The 17,834-nt window shown below is 38.2% G+C and overlaps 1 protein-coding gene across 1 annotated transcript in view; it reads right to left on the reverse strand.

The window, feature by feature from the left end:
* Positions 1 to 284: 284 nt before the first annotated feature.
* The window catches only part of LOC126834611 (uncharacterized), a 31,868-nt gene continuing 14,318 nt past the window's right edge, over positions 285 to 17,834 (reverse strand). The window contains 11 exon segments of the mRNA XM_050566671.1: positions 285 to 2,381; positions 4,069 to 4,150; positions 4,227 to 4,386; positions 4,462 to 4,646; positions 4,724 to 4,952; positions 4,954 to 5,087; positions 5,165 to 5,341; positions 5,432 to 5,664; positions 5,776 to 5,987; positions 6,119 to 6,342; positions 8,597 to 8,809. Coding sequence (XP_050422628.1) covers positions 2,006 to 2,381; positions 4,069 to 4,150; positions 4,227 to 4,386; positions 4,462 to 4,646; positions 4,724 to 4,952; positions 4,954 to 5,087; positions 5,165 to 5,341; positions 5,432 to 5,664; positions 5,776 to 5,987; positions 6,119 to 6,342; positions 8,597 to 8,809 — 2,225 coding nt within the window. The 3' untranslated portion in view covers positions 285 to 2,005.

Genomic DNA, 17,834 nt, shown 5'->3' on the forward strand with positions numbered 1-17,834 from the left:
AGAAGATAGGTCTTGTAATATGTATTATTATATATTTGAGGTTTGCGTGACTTCAAAATCAGCTTGTACTATATGATTAATCGTAAACTTGAGCAGGTATATAAAATTAGGGCTAAACAGTAATTTGTATATTTCTTTATATATATATATATATATTTACAAAAATTCAATATAAGCATAGAATTTCAAAACAAATCTAAAATACAACTATTATTTTGTTAATACCTCTCTATATATATATATATATATATATATATCCATGTATATAAAATATAAATAAATAAAATTGATATAAACTTTGGCAGTACGTATGTTAAACTATTTATATACAATTCCGTCGGCTGCATTAAAAAAAAAAAAAAACAGTTCTTGTAAAATATATTATAACTTTTTTAAAACCGTTGTGCAAAACAGTTCTCGCATGATAAATAAATAAAAATAAATATAATATATGTTATTAAATATGAATATTATAAAAAAATAGGTACCTACTTAAAGTCTAAATTATTTGTAGGCGTATTACACAGCTGTATATTATGCAATACCTACCTACCTATTATATGTATCAGTTGCAACAATATTAATTATATTAAAACATAACTGAACTTAAATAATATTGACTTAATTTTCGACGTCAGAAAAGGTAACATTAAAAGCGATATAATATATAAATTATGTCCAATGCTGACAGTACAATTTCGGGGCTTACGGGGGAGGGGAGGGGGGGGTGAATACTTGTGTGTTCGAAAGAATAAAATGAGGATTTCGATACATTGCCGGGAGTAGATTTTTTTTTTTACCTCGGTGATCCATACTGTTAAACTCACAGTCACTACAGCACTGAACCTAGACTTTTGGCCGTGGTTTGGTTGTTATGTTGGTGTATTGACAATTATTGAAATATTTCAGGTAAAAAATATATATATATATATTTTATTATATACTATAATGGCGTTTAAACGGGTGATATTCATTTGGGCAAAACGATTTATTGTGCGAAACACTATTGGGTGCCCAAATACATTTTTTTTACAGACGCATTATAATGGACGGGCACCCCGCGAAGACTAATTAGCCGCCACTTGTTTCTTGCGGCGTTCGATAGGTTTGCTTTTATATATTGCTTTTAATATTGCTATTGTAATGGTTCTTTGGCGGTGGTACAACGAAACGAACGCCACAAGAAACACGTCGTAAGAACGCAACGATTGTTTTTCGATAAAAATTTCATATTTTACAGCATAATAATAACAGAAGTTGACGAAAATCATTGTGGGTTCGGACTTCACATGCGAGCGAGCGCGACCGTCACGTTTTAATATTAGGAACTATACGCGTGGAAATGATATAATTGTTTGCGTTGACAAGTCTAGAGAAAAATTACAAAAAAAGAGCAAACGTACCGAATATTTATGTATTGTAAAAGTGTCTACGGCAGTAGAATTTGGAAACATTAATTTTACATCATACACCGGGTACCCCACCCCTACTACGCCCCTCCATTCGGCACTTTAACAACAAAATATGTCCCTTGAGTAATTATTATTTCTAATTTATCGTTATTATTTATTTTTCTAAGGTAGTCTGACCCTGACTTGAGCTTGCGTATGGACTTGGGGCGCCACCGAGTTTTTGGACGGAAGCGGGAACGTAGTCAAAGAAGAGCCGGCGCGGGACGACGTGACTTGGCCAGTGCACATATTTTAGAAAGAAGAGGGAAAAAAACGCGCGGCGCCCGTTCCGTACGCGTGGTCATTAATCTTGCGCGGGTTATGCGTTAATTTTTAGTTGGCTTATTTTTCCCCCAATATTCTCTGTACTATTTCCAATAATAACAATATAGTAAAACGGACGATCGGGGGCGGGGGGGGGGTGGCTTTGGCAACATCGAAATCCTCATTTATAGTCTGCCCGCGCCTTGCCCGATAATAACAATAATATAAATACTTATTGTCCCCCGTACGCCTTACACGCTAGAGATGACGATGATGATGATGATCCACATTCAGTATCTGTTGGACGGCCGGCCCCCCTGGTGATGGTGATGGTGGTGGTGGTGTCTCTTTTTGTCCTGGGCAGTGCGCGGGTGGTACGCGTCGTTGACGACCAGTTCGGAGCCGTCGCGCATGCTCTCCATCCGCGGCGAAGGGTCCATCGTCTCCTTGCGCCTGGCCGTCTGATGGCTGCTGCCGTGGTGATGGTGGTGGTGGTGTTGCCTCGAGTGTTTGGGCGAAACCGCCTGCGACTGGTGCAAGTTCTCCCACGCCTGTCTGTAGTACCGGTTCAGTCCACCGCGGCTCTCCGACCCGGACGAGTCCAACGAGGCCACCGTGTTGGTGTCCGGCGACGCCCGGTGGCGGAAATGTTTGGCACTGCGATTCCTGCGACACACACGCACGCAATCAATAACGACAACAATCGTACATGTTATACGAACGCAATACAATATTCTACGCATAGGCGTGTCCGGCACATACATCGCGGGTCATGCACGATGCATGTGTGTGTGTGTGTGTATATTTACATCCCCCTCCCCTTGCTCCTCCTTGGGTACCCCCAGAAGACTTATAACGATGAGAAGGCCACCGAATCTAAATTTTTAAACCGTATCGAGTTCGACTATTTTCGGTGGCCTTATTCCACACGTCTAGACAATCAAAATATTATATCCCTGCACCATGTTCTGAATTTGCAGGTCATGTATGACCCGTGTAGACACGCCTATGATTCGTACTCGTACACGCTATGAAAGAATTCCGCTGGCTCGCGTAACCGCTATCGGTGGACAGTCGAAAACACGAGTGTAATAGGTACACCGTGTACTCTAAATAGAAATAAAAAAATTGTGCTGGTGTGCTTGCGAAAAAAGCAAAAGCTGGTGCGACGGCAAAAGGTGTGCCAAAAACAAGTGTCTCACGCTGCAACCGATAAGTTAAAAAAAAAACGTCATTGACGCAAATACTACTTGGGATATCTTAAAATATCCGCTTCGAGCTTATGGTAAAACTCAGAAATTTATTTATTGGCGTAGCTAGCCCTCTACAAGGCATTTTATAGGGTTTGAGGGTGGAAAGAGGCATCAGGAGTCGAAGGAAAACTGTACAAAACTTTAGTGAAGCCATCTTCAATGTCTTAAGCGTCGAATGAAACAAACAAAAAGAAAATCGAGGTAGTCTCAATGAGAATGTCGGGATATATATGTGACCGAGAGAGAATATTTATTTGGCCGACCTCTGGTGTATGTGGGATAAGACGGCGAAAAAGAATATAGGGAAGGTCTTGGCGTTACTGCGCTTATGGTAATTAATTGTACGTGCAACTATCCTATGTAGATTTGTAACGGCAGACTGTGAAAACGATTCGACCCGGTAAACCGGTACAAAATCGTCTGACCCGAGATGAACATTTTAAACGGGTCGCGGTTCGTCGGTATACACTTGCCAAACTTGTGTAATGTCAACGTGGTCTGCCACATGTTTTCAAGAATAAAAAAAAAACCGTGTTCGAAATAAGTCTGGTCATTGTAACACGGTCAAAACAGCGTGAGACGCTCTGGGTATAATATGTATACATAGATTGAGTGAGTGCGATCAGAAAAAAAATGATGTGCGTTACATGTCAGTCGTACCTTAGACTTATATAGGCATTTGGGTATGGTTTTTTGTATTTTTTTTTTTTTTTTTTGGTATCGTACACTTGTTATGTATGTGTATTTTTATTGGTGTGCGGTGTTATTGTCATAACGGGTTAGAGAAATAGCCGGCTCGGCTTCTATACGCCCTAGAGAACTGACGCCGACCGATCTGCTGGTCGGGAAACGGCATTGCCAGAAGCGTATACCATCGGGACGGCATGTTATGCGAGCCGGACGGAAGTTTGTGGTTCCTATTGCTGCAAACAAAAACAAAAATATCCCACATATAGCAGCCGATAAGCGCTATGTTATACATATATTGTTCAGTTGTTAGTCGCATAGACACACAAGGACGCGCGCAAGTCGATAATTAAAAAATAATATATATTTTTTTTTTATCCAACACTCTAATATACATTTTGACGGGACATTACCTTTTCACTAGTATAACAATCGTGGTGACCACCGCAGCCAGGAACACGAAAGCCCCGAACACTCCCAACGCGATAATGGCTCCTGAAAATAATATTGTACATTAGCGCTAACTGCTAAGTGCTTAAGTCTCGGTGGTCGTCGGTTGTCGACATCTCACCCAGGTTTAGCTTGGGGCCGATCCGGTGTTCGCTCTCCACCTGAGACGGTATATTGGCAGCATTAGGATTGGTCCGGACGTGTACGCTGTCGGGGATTTCGTTGTCGTGAGGATGAGCCGAGGCGATTACAACGTTGGACGAAGTCTGACCGTTGTCGTCCTAAACGTGCGAACGCATTAGCAAAGTTAAGAAAATACTATGGCAGACCTATAAGCACTCGGTCCTAATTCTTACATGATCGTTGGCGGGTTTTGTCAGGATGGTGGTAGAAGGTCTGGTGGTGAAAGGTCGTGGCTTTTCTCGGCCAGCGGGCACTCGACTACTGGGAGTGCTGCTGCTACTGCTGCTGCTGCTGGTCGTGGATATGACCACCGGCGGTTTAGTGACCAAAATTGGCGGAGCCGGCGATTTGACCTCTTCTGTGGAAAACAACGTACATCATGAGTTCTAACTCTCTCTCTCTCTCTCTGTCTACACCGTTAAGAATGATACGAACCTTTGCAGAAAGGCGCTTTGTTATCGTATTCGCCGTTGGCCATGCACGTCAGCTGCTTCGATCCGACCAGTCTGAACCGTCTGGACGCACACGAATATTCCACTATCGTTCCGACCGTGGTGTCGTTGTTGGAAATCATGTATTCGCCGTTGAGGACAACGGGCGGATCTGCACATTTTTCCACCGTGCACTTGGGAGGAGGTCCGTCCCATCTTTCGTCCAGATCACATAATCAGTCTGTCCCTGCCGTTGATTTTGTAACCTTCCGCGCAACTGTATTGCACTTGGCTCAAATAGTTTACGGTGCCGTTGAGTAGCTTGTAGCTGCCGTTGGAAATTTCTGCCGGGAAACCGCATTGAATGCCTGATGGGGGAAAAAAAAAAGAAAAACCATTGGTCACGAGTACAGCGATGACACTCGGCGGATCGTTGCCCACTTACGTTTGCACACCGGGGGGAATTCGTTGTAGAATCCTGTGGCCAGACAAATGCGGGTCGATGGTCCGATCAATAAATGACCCTCGTCGCACGTGTACTCGACCGCCGTGCCTACGTTGAAGTTTTCCGCAATCATTGTGGAGTTGGGCGGTTGTTCTGGCCTTCCACACGCATTAGGCTCTATAACAATTAGTCGTGCATACAGATATCGTTAGTTCAATAATAATAAGCGAGGTAAATAAACTTATTTGGCACAAAACAAATACGAACGGTGTTGGCAAATGAAATTGAGCGGCGCGTTACAATTGGTGTCCGACCACAGCCAGCCTTTGGCACCGTCGAAACGTGCGCAGTCGCCTCCGTTGATCGAAGTCGTTTCGGGTCCGTTGGCAGGAACGCTCCAGAAAGACACTGTAAGGTCGTCGCCGTTTAGCCATTTCCAGTTGTTCCTGTCGTGAGCATCTCTGACGGCGCCCATCCAGTATTGGCTTTGCGAATCACTCCTGATAAAAATGTACAAAAATATTTTTGATTTCGAACTGTTGTTACCCTTGACGGGATTCTTTTAAGCCCCAATACCAGTATAAACACACGCTTGAATCTATAGAACATACCTGTGCCTTCTCCACAATTCCCAACTGACAAACCCTTGTAACGCCGGATTGCTTTCGTCCACCAAAGTTCCCCCTCTAGATCTGCAGAAGGTTAGAGAATCCCTCAGGTTCATTGGTTGGCGGTTGTAGAATATGTAACATTTCCCATTGTACGTGGCCGTACTGCCAGGTGGTTGATCTCTGAATTGCGGACATCTTTCTATAGGTAACGCCTAGAAATAATATTGCCAACGATTAGTATGAGGGATTTTTTTTTAGGGTTAAGGTATTCGAGAAAACAACGGCTACACAAATTATATATTTTTTTAATTTGTACACAAGTTAAGTACGTATATGGACTCACTTGATCGGTGTAAACGAAAGCTTCGCAGATAGAGAGTTGTGTGGTCGTGCCGGCTGTTTCCATGTGTACACTGACAAATGCTCCGGGCATGGGTGGGTTACAAGGCAAGAATAATGGTTTACCCTCGTCGATAAATCCTGTAAATCGGTTGCATATGGGATTCGTGCCCAGGTCGGGTCTGTTGTTTCCCACTCGCACGATTATGGTGGCCGGTTTGTTTTTACCTGTAAGCATTACCGGTACTTATGTAGACAACAACAACAACAATAAGATTCTGTTCGGGCGGCGGTAAAGAGCTAGATGATATCTTAATGCAGGAGTCGTTATTACACTTTATCGCCGTTTGGGAAACGTCGGTACCGTGTGAAAAGCGTTTTCTTCTTAGACCTATCATATTGCCATTGTTTTACTCTTTACACAAGCAAGTAGCCACTATACTCGACGGTATAATAAAAATATTATATAGGTGGCCGGATCGGAAGGTATGCGGGTACCACTTTCTTTGACCGGTTTCCTGTGCACGTTTTCCGCGCGTGCTAATAGAATATTGAATGATAAAAATGAATGGATTTTATTCAATGCAGCTAATTTACCAAAATGCTCTTCTATGAATACACAAACAACGCGAAAGTATCATCGACTTACAATAATAAATTGACCGTATTCTTATTTTTTTTTTCTTCCAGTGAAACCACTCATGTAGGCTGCTTATACGGTTGATGTACACTATATAATATGCGTTGCGTGCGCTAAGCGATCGTTATATTTGTATTAACGTGGAATTTGACAAACTTTCTCAATGTCAATTACTTTTATTTAAACCGTGCTATTTTTAATGGAATTTATCACTCGAAACGTCTGCTATAATAATTATTACGTTTAAACCGATCCGGTGTACCTATACATAACGTATCAAAATATTAACAAGTAAAAATTGATGGCTTTACAATAATAATTTCTCTATAGTGATACACGTTCTGATTATCTAAAGATCCCGGGGCCAGGCCGGTGCGTATTTTGCTTAAAACATGCTTTAAGGGAATTCTTTACAGTGATCGGATTTTAATATTTTAAGTGCCTAAGTTTATTTTCTGGTACGGGGGCAAGGGTTTTTATTATTATTAAATAAATGACTATAATATTGTTAAATTCGGTTGCAATATTGACTTGGGTTTCAATAATATATAAGAGAAATTAATCTGTTATTATTTTAATTTTTTGTCGTTTTACAGTTAGAGCCTCGATGTACCCTCCTGTATTTTCACTTTTCAGCTGAATCCCGGTGTTTGCACTTATAACGAACAGCATGTTGTTGATTGTTTATTTTAAACCAATTATCTTATCAAAAGCAATTATCTTTATGAAATTTTCAATTTCACCATAATATACAAATTAATTACCGAGTTAAGAGCAGAACAATTTAATAGAATATGTGTCGTAGAAAAAAAACCGGTTGGCCGTTAAAAACTCAATTCGATTATATCGGTATTTCTTTGACCCTAGGGCGTCGTCGAGCCGGGTTGGTCAAATTTCTTAATAATAACCCTGCGTCCGGCGGATTTTCGCCGACATAATGTAACGAGAGGAGAGTCTGAGACATCCGACGGATCAAAACGGTAAAACCGCAAGAAAAAGGTGGAAATGTTTCATTTTCAAAGGAAGAATAATAATAATAACCAACGCAAAGAGTAGGTCATACGCTCACGGGTTACATATTAGAGTGTCGGTATGTTAATTATTATAATTTTAATATACGTGTGAATGCGCACCGCGGATAAACACGAAATTAATTAAAATACAAGACACGAGGAAATGAATAAAAAAAAATTCCTACGTGTAAACATTTATACATTGTATACCTACCTATATTATAAATTATATACTATATCTATACACTGTGCTACTAATGGTTTTGTAATTTATCGGTGAAGAAAAAAACACATATGCTATCCTCTGGGTCTTTTTATTATTTGACCGTTATGGCCGTATGTTAGCGCATTAAGCACTATAGGCACTGTGCCTAAGGCCTACAAAAATAGATAACACAGGCAATAGTAAAGCGATCATTGATACGTTTGCTAAGAAAAAATATCGCAAAAATGTTTTGTTGTTATAAAATGATATTGTAAGTAATTACTACACAACTATCGACTATCTTTAGTTTTAAATATAAATGGTAGATGAGTATAATTTGTTTAACATGTACTATGTATAGCGAGAGTTTAATAATTTTATATGTAATTACATTTTTCATCAATCATCTACATATGCGTACAAGAATATAAAATATAAATACCATATGGTAGTTTATGATACTTTTAAGTGAAAAAAAAACAAAGTTCTTTAGAGCCTACGGGCTACGATAGTGTTAATCCGAGCCTGACTATCTTAAACGTAGATAGTGCCTTATCGTGTATCATCAAAATATTATGTTACGATTATTTATTATCATATTATTATTAGTATCATTATTCTTACCGCAACACGCTTTGCCGAAATCCAAACGGACCAATTGCACCATGTACGGCTCCAGCAGGTTCACGTACCACCAGGGGGTACGTTCCGGTTTGGTGAGCGTGCACGTTTCAGGGCTGAAGAAAGAGCTGGTGCTGCCGTCGATGGCTTTCTGAGGCAAACCACCGGGTTCGGAGCTGATTTGCATAGGCGCTTTGCCCGCGGCCACGTTCAACACTGCAAAAGAAGGAATGCGGCAAGACGTTAGAACGGAAGAGGATGTCATGTGTCACAACTACAACACAACCATATAAATATTGCTATAAGGTATGCAGTAGGTATATCCGTATACATAATAATATATTATTATCATAATATAGTGAAATACCCAGTGATGGAGGACTAATATTTATCATCACTGATCGTCGTCACACCGACGGTATGTGTGTACTATGACTGTAAAATATTATGTAGCATATAATATGTACTACTTACCAGAGTACCTAAGTTCAATACCGTTCATAATATTAAACGAAAGTTGCGCCGGTTGTAATTATTGTACTATTACTATACTTGTGGGTTCAACAAATTATGTTCTTATAACATATTATGATAATATAATCACCCGGTCTCATCAAGCGTCGTTAAGTCGTAACCACGAAAAGAAAATGTACACTTCAATAGTTAGGTGTTTTATCATCTTTCATATGCTCCTAGCTCGTCCAGATATTTATAGGCTTAGTGCACTGTGCATTTCAAACCGTACTTCCTCCTTAAACCGTACACTACAATTGTGTAACTTAAAGAATGCGAAGACTTCCGTCGTCTGGACGCAACAACTAACCCTAACCTCTTTTAGTTTGCGATCACACGACCCCGACTAAGTTTTGAGATTATGTAATATCACCATCTTAAATAGTAACATGTTTTACAGAGTCACTACTTTGTAGCTACTTGTATTTGATGCACACTGTGGTGCTTTATGCGGATTTAGGGCAAACCCTGATGTACTCGGGTCAACCCAATCATTTTTAAATCGTGATTTTGATTTTTTCCCCACAGAATTTCTTTGTTTAAAGAAGGGCCTTAAGTAAGTAAGTCGGTTTAAAAAACAAATAATTATTCATTCAATAAAAAAATTTAAATAACAATAAAAATAGCAAACCAGCACGGCCCAATTGACAAATTTTTAAAGTGGCCCACAAAGTTTGATATTTTAGATACCGACCTACGAGACATGAATATAACAATCCTAATAACTATTGGCATACGTTTGGGACGATAACGGTACTCTGTACTGAACTGCCAATGCGTTGTTTCAATAATGAATCAGTAATTTGCCAACGTTTGTCGCCGTGCCTAATTGGCTATGCATAATTTTAGTTATAGCCGGTAGTCGGTAGTATGTGACCGAAATGGTAGGCCAACAGCTGGTAGCCGTTATTGGGGAAAATTTGGCGACCTGACACCTGTCTATAGGAGAAGAGACCGACTTAAATTATGCTAACTAAAAATTCTGCTACCCGGCGACCGGACTACTGGCACAAGCAGGCCTATTCACGTTCATATATTTTTATAACCGTATGGTAATACTAACAATAAAGTAAAATATAAAATATAGAGACAAATATAAAGTAGATATTCCGCGATTGGGCGACCAAGTTGATACTGAAAATGCACAATATGTACATCTTCATTTATATGTATAATATACACATCATCTCGTGTTATCAGAGACTGTCTCCTGACGGGAATGGATCTTAAACAGCCGCGCGTAACTTCACTTTTCGGTTTTTTTTTTCTTTTTTTTTTGGCGAAAACCAAAACGAATTGGCCGTGGAAAATCGGTGGCGGAAGATTTGACGGTGACGGCGACCACGACAACCTGGCTGCGACTGTGTATCATCATCGCGGTCACACCACAACGATCGGGTTTGTGGGTCAAACACCACGGATCAGCGTGTATAACTTCTTACGTTTTCAACGTTGAATTAATATGTATATAAATATACATAAGTACAACGATATAATAGTGAAAAACGCGCAACGCAACGCCGTTTACGAGTGAAAGAAAGGCAAAAAAAAAAGTAGGGAAAAAATCATACCGGCTGCCTCGCTAACAGGCCGTGTACATGCTCTACTATGGCTATTATAACTATATTATTTACTGTTTTTGGTATTTTTTTTTATTTTAATGTATAATTGTGAGCATTATGCGCGCATCCATTCAAGACGACGACGTGCACGCGTTCGCCGAAGAATCTCGTTTGTTGTCGGTATTGTTTTGGTTTTTTTTTTGCCAGTCAAAATAATTGTCGAAATAAGTATTTTTGTAAAAAAAAAAAAAACAAAATCGAATGATAAAAGAATACAAGTAGGTAGGTATCCTATATACCCATCTACCATATATATATTATTATTATTATTATTGTTATGATAAACGTTCGAGTTTTTTTGGCGAACCGAATCGTCCGAATTTCCGACAATGTCACGGCGTGCGTACCTGAGATTTTTATTGTGTGTTTACATATCACAAGGCGTAGACGATTATAAAAGATTTCCCGAAGACAAACGCTCGAGTCGCGCACATGATCCGCCGAGTAAAATTGCATTTGCCTCGCTCCGGTCCAACAATTATGTGTACCTTATAAAAGCTAAAGCGCGGCCATACCATAGTAATTACCTAACCTAACCACGATGGTAAACCGAAACCGACAAATAATTTGCCGTTTAAATCTGACACACGATTAGAATGATCTCAACAATATTATTATAACGTCGTTTAATCGTTATTCTCGATGAACAGCTCGTCCTGGGCATTTAGATAACAGCGGCACCATAACATGATGATAATACAGGAAACAAACAATCCGTGACATCAATTTGTCAGGAAAAGACACATGTCGAGATTATATTATAATAATAATATAATATGTCTTATTACTATTATTATTGCGGTTATTAAAATTGTTATTATTTTTCATTTTTTTTTTTTCAATTCTTTTCCGCTAGCGTACGCTCGTCATACGTATGTTGTGACTTTTGTGTATACAATAATAGTAATAATAACGCTACAGTAGTGCATGATGCATTTTAATAGTATGTATAATAATAATATATTAATAATAATAACGTATGCGTGTACACGAGCTAGCTAGCCTGGAAACTTTCCTATATGTAGGTCTTCCGGCCGGATGGAACGCAGCCGCAGTGAAAGCGGAGGGAGTGGTCATGGTCCGTGTGATTCAACCTCTTCTTCTCCTTCGACGGCTGGCATCTGCAGCAAGCACTGTGTACAAACCCTGCTATATACATTTTTTTTTTTTTTTTTATATATTTATTTCGTTTTGTCAACAGCAGACGTCTTCGGGCCAATATCGTCTTCGCAGACGGTCTCGGATGGAATTCGTGACGATCGTACCGAAAGAAAATTAGCAGTGTCCGCAAACGAATTGTACAAGCGGTGCACAGCGGACACGGTAGATACACATCATCTGTGGCTTTGCCACAATTAAATTTCAGCATTTGCACGGTGAAGGTGTATAAGAATTTTCGTGTGTGCCAAAAAAAAAAAAACAATATTAATATAACATACACATCTCGAATAAATTCTTCACACGTCACGTTTACCCCGTGTCTCGTATCCACGCGGATCATACATATACAATGGCTGATATAACAATAGGTAATCCTTTTTTACCGTTGGTAATTTAAAATCCCCCCGAATCGAGGTTGTAATTATATTGGCAGGTCGCCCACCACCGACGGTGGTACTCGGTTAACGTCCTCCATAAACAATATCCAAGTACTTGAAAAGTTCATAACTCCAATGTCCAGGAACAATATAAACATCCAACTTATTATAATGACATACAAAAATAACGTTCCTTTTTATTTTTAAACTGAAATTTGAGCTCGTATTGACAACTGGATAACGTATTCGTGATGGCCATAAAACCGAAAAAATTGATATTGTTTTTAAAAGCTATTGGTGTAGATAACAATATTATATTCCTCGATCGTGTTTATTTTTTAATAATACAATATATTATGTGATTTTATAGAAATTGTACATTCGTGCTCGATACTTAATGCGTTTAAAAAACAACTTTATAATATAAATACTTATAAGATTTCGTATTTGGTAGACGAATCGAACAGGAAAAAAAACTAAAAGAAAAATCAATTAAATTGATTTAAATTATACACCCGTGTGAAATACACGAATTATCAAACACAGTAAATACGTAAAAACTCATTTTGATGAATCATTAACAGACTTTCTTATTTTCTTTTAAAGCAAAAGAACTTTATAGCGCAACGCTGTGACGCGGATTTTCTGATGAACGACGCAGTAGGTATTATAATATACAGTAGCGGTGTACCGTAATGCGTTTGGACATTAATATTTGGACAGTTTTCTTTTTCTTAATTTTTTTTTACACCGTCAAAACAATGGACGATAATAATATTACTACAGTTTTGCGGTAGCACGCCGATATTGTACATTGGCTCGTTTAAGATGAGAAAAAAAAACAATTTTCTCGCGTCCGGTTTTTCTTTAACTTTTTTTTACACCATACACTCTGACCACGGGTGGTGCAAAATATGATCACAGCACATAGGTATTAGCGTGTGAGATTATACGGGAAATATTTGATTGTTGGATATAATAATTCTACTTCGGCTTGTCGGCCGTCGAAAAACTCGGAGCACGTCCGCGGGAGCTCCAAGTCAGAACCGGTCGTAACAAACGCATAGGTATACACTGGTCCGAAAAATAGGACCGTTTATAAAATATATATTATTATTATTTCTGTGTTTCTTTGCGCAGTTTCCCGTCCAGAAACCCTAAGTCGGCGGTACTGGAAACCCATCGAACCGCTGCGGCGAGTTATTCAATCGACGAAGAAAACACAACCGTCGGTCGGTGATAATAATATTATTATACACTCGTTGTGCGGTTTTGGGCTGTTCCGCGTCAGTGGATTCGGTACTTAAACTATATTGGACCGGGTCTATAAAAGAGCGAAAATTGCGGTGTTCTACCATCTTCGTCGTCGTCGATTGACCCCTCGTTGTACCGCAGTGTTCAAACCAGAAGACGATCGTCGTCGGTCGTGCAACTCTTACATTACCATCATTGGCGTAACTATCTAGTTACCCCTCTGGGTAGGTGGAAGTTGAAATCCTCCTAAACTTGTTCAGGCGCTAAAACAATATCAGCAACCAATCGGGCGCACAGCACCCAAGTAAAGTTTATAATTTTAACTGAGATTTTGAGGGAGCTTTCAGTGGAGTTTCCCCACCCACGACAACCGCGGCAGTTGTTGTGTTTATGTTTCCAAGTAGGTCAGAATCAGCTAAGTTGAGCGCTTCGCTTCTGTCAAGCCAGCTCAAATTTTCAGATATAACTTTCATAGCCGTCTGTGGTAAACGTAGGTATAATATTGAATAATGGTGAAAATAACTTATTGTTACGAGTATAAAATCCAGACACGGAGGGCTAATATACTACTTAGCCCCTCCTTTCCACCATACTGATCCGTGTCTGGACTAAAGAAAATTTAGCATACAGCGATTATTCACACACACGCTTTGCGCCCAAACGTGAAAAGCTTAACGAATAAATTCTAGACGTGTTTCTACGGACTTTCGAAATGATAAAAAAGTATAAATAGCTAGAATACCTATTACCTACCTACCTACTACTATACACAAACGAGTAAATGACCATTTTTTTTTGTTTTTTGTTTATTAGTTACGTGTATGCGTATATGTTAACAGTCTACTGAGCATAACAATGAAAATGGGTTTGTTATACTATTACTTTCATACAACATGTGTAATTTTTTTTTGTACTTATTTTTTTTTTCGAATAATGTTTTTGTACAGAGATGACCTGCTGGGAGATAATGTTATGACCCACCGGTAAAAGTTTCACTTGTGCCACCTATTGTCTCGCCTGACAGAGCGTATTACAAAAATCAGATAGGATCTCGCGTTGACTGACAAAAAAAAAAAAAAAACAACAAGACATTTGGAAACAAATACACATCAGAAACTTAAAAACAATTATCGAGCCAATAGAATTTATGCATACCGCGTGGTAAGTTTTCTAAATTCATAGCAGATATGATAGACTCTAATAGTCGCTATTATCTTATTAATTAGTGTTTTTATGAATAACCAACAGTTGATTCAAATCCATCTGTACGTATTTTTTAATTAGACGACACCTAATGTCGTTGAAAAATTAGTTCGAAAGAGTTAATTTCTCTAATAGATTATAAATTTACATAAAACATGACCTACCTAATTATAAAAAAAAAATTTGTACGGTACTCATTAACTTTGAAATATTATTTTCGACCTAATTTTCAACGCTTTTAACTAGTATCAGCTACTTCTAAAACGTATAAAATATATTTTTATTGCTGACTAACAAATGAAAATGTGTTTATTATGTATGCGGGTAATGGGTATAAACCGTCCGAGTCAGAGTAACATAATAATAACACAGTACACGAACAGCAGGCATTATGTAAGAAAATAATTTATATACCCACAAAAGACTCAGGAATGTTGATATATTATCTGAAAAACGGATAAAAAAAATCATGTTTCATTATTTTGGGGGAGTTTTTTTTTCATCACTGCATAGGCAGATAACCATTAAGTGGAACGACTGGTTTTCAAATGTTGAGAAGGGTCCAACCCCATTATTCCGTACAGAGGATAGGTTGTCTGCGTGTACACTGTGAAAAACGTAGGTAAAATATCCAACCACTATCCAAACGGTGCACCTGCATGTTACTTAGCACTTAAAATAATAATTACCACCCATGAAACAATGGAACAATATAGATGCTTTATTATGTTATAGTAATATTTTTTAGGTTAAATTAATCTAAACATTTTAAAGTATAGTAATGGAATGGAAATAAACTAATGTAGCTTTTCACTGGAATACATTTTTTTTTTTTGTGAATACATTCCATGTGCTTTAAAAATTCCTAAAAATATTAGTATTCCTTTATGTTTATAATTAAAGTCTACAGCATAGTAGCACTGTATCCACAGTGTTTTAATCAATGCGTTATACTATAGCAATTTTTTCTGGAGAGGACATTGTGTGTGTTGGTATAATGTTATATCTATTTTTTGAAATACAAGCGAAGACCTTAAGAGAAATGATCAATTGTTAACTTTGTTACATTTTTGTAGACCATTTTCTAATGCGCATTCATTATTGAATAACGTCGTTATTGCGCATAAAGGATATTGATAAGATGAAAGTGGCTACATTCATATTTTACATTATAATATATTCCATTATAAGAATATGTGTTCAGTACATGTCAATAATCTACTTAGAATATAGCTGGCGTAGGTACATTGTTTCGGATTATAAAGGAAAGCAAATATACGCAAAATCACTCGACTGCACAATACAGTAGCACTACAATAATGCACATATTATTATAATACTCCTTAAAGGCGTTAAGTGGTTGACAAAATATGTTGTCTATTGCTGAACGGCGGAATTCGTTAAAACGGAGTAAAAGCAGAAAGCCGACGGTCAGGCATAATAGTAATAATAACATAGAGTTTACGAAGAAAGTAAGTTATCAAAATATGTGTCCTTGGCCCCATTCATTATAAAATATTTTTTTATCCGGTGATTATCGTAGTTCAGATAATAAGAAATGGTCACGACTCCCGAGCCCGTGTAACAATAGATTTGGAGATTCATCTCAAGGTCCTGGTGCGCATCCGACTGCGCTTTCAAGATCACAGGTCTATTCCCAGTACAATGGGAAGCCGCCGCGCCGGCGATAGTAATCGATATTATTTATTATTATTTTATTATAGTTGAAAATAGCTTTTACTTTTCATAATCGGCTTATTGTCAACGCGTACGAAGGTATACCTAGGTATGGTACGTATATATATTATACTTAACTTTCGAGTAATAGCTTTACTTAAAACCGTCGACGACAAGAGGTAATTGAATACTACTTTTTGTCACGGGTCATTGACGGTATTGAAATATGACTAGATAGATGAATCCCATTTGAAAAAGAAAAGCATGTCCAATGACAATTACCGGTGAGACGAAGTCGTCCGCGATTTCAGGATGCTTCGCAAAGACAATGCAACTGTTCTATGATGAAAAAAAAACGCTCATAATAGCCTACGTATAGTATAAATAAAGAAAAAACAACAAACATGACACGGCGACACTTCAATTAGCGCTCGCGTATTGGCAATATTCTTCACATGCACGGCGATGATGAGTACCTCTTTGTAACGACACTTTTTATTTAGGTATTTATTTATTTTTTGTAAACTACCATATAAACATATATTATCAGGAGGATACGATGTGTATATAATAAGACGTATAAAGGACACGCTGTACCTAACTACCAAAACGTTGGTTATTAAATTTTAAATTAAATATTAATATAGTGTATACGGAAATACGTGATAATTTAAACAGAGAGAGAGAGAGTGAATCGATTCTTGTCACCCGAATGTCGTCTTCGGAAAATCAGCGGTGAAATTAAATCACGTACTATACTTTTTGAAAATCTACTTACTACTTCTACTATCTAAATACTTTTTGAATAATAATAATAATAGTAGTAGTAATTAATTTGGCGACGGCAAGTACGCGAAAAACTCTTCGAAACATACACGCATTTTTTCGTTAATTCCAGAGAAATTTCCACGCAAGAAATACACCTACCTTACCGCGTGCCTGTTGGTATAGCTATAGCTGTGTAGCTGTATTGACCGTCTTAAGTACTAGGTGCTAGATGCGGAATGCTTGACCTAGATGCTGGCACGGAACCGGTTGCAAACCAATGGGAATCGACCGTGGCCTTCACCTAACTGGAGGCCACAACACTATAATATTATACACACACACACACATGCGATACACCGCCGGCCCGTCCCTCTTGATAAGTATGTTCAGTGTAAGTTTGAAATGAAAAAAACATATATATATATATATATATAGGAACTTGTAAACACACGCTAAGCCGTCTTCCGAATTATAACTGATTACAGTGCTTGGTATTATTATTATTATTACTATATTTTGTTGTTTTTTTTTTTGCGGTATACGTATTTTGCCCTTTGATAAATCCGGAATGAAATAAACATCATTGCTTTGTGTACATGATAAAAAAACGCTCTGTTAATGTCACCGAAAATATTACAACATTCACATGTATATATAGATATGATG

Source organism: Adelges cooleyi, unplaced genomic scaffold, assembly GCF_023614345.1.
Source record: "Adelges cooleyi isolate 19-005CV unplaced genomic scaffold, UGA_ACOO_1.1 ACOO_flye_CR_arks_rails_tigmint_CR_PRNA_21, whole genome shotgun sequence".
NCBI lineage: Eukaryota > Metazoa > Arthropoda > Insecta > Hemiptera > Adelgidae > Adelges > Adelges cooleyi.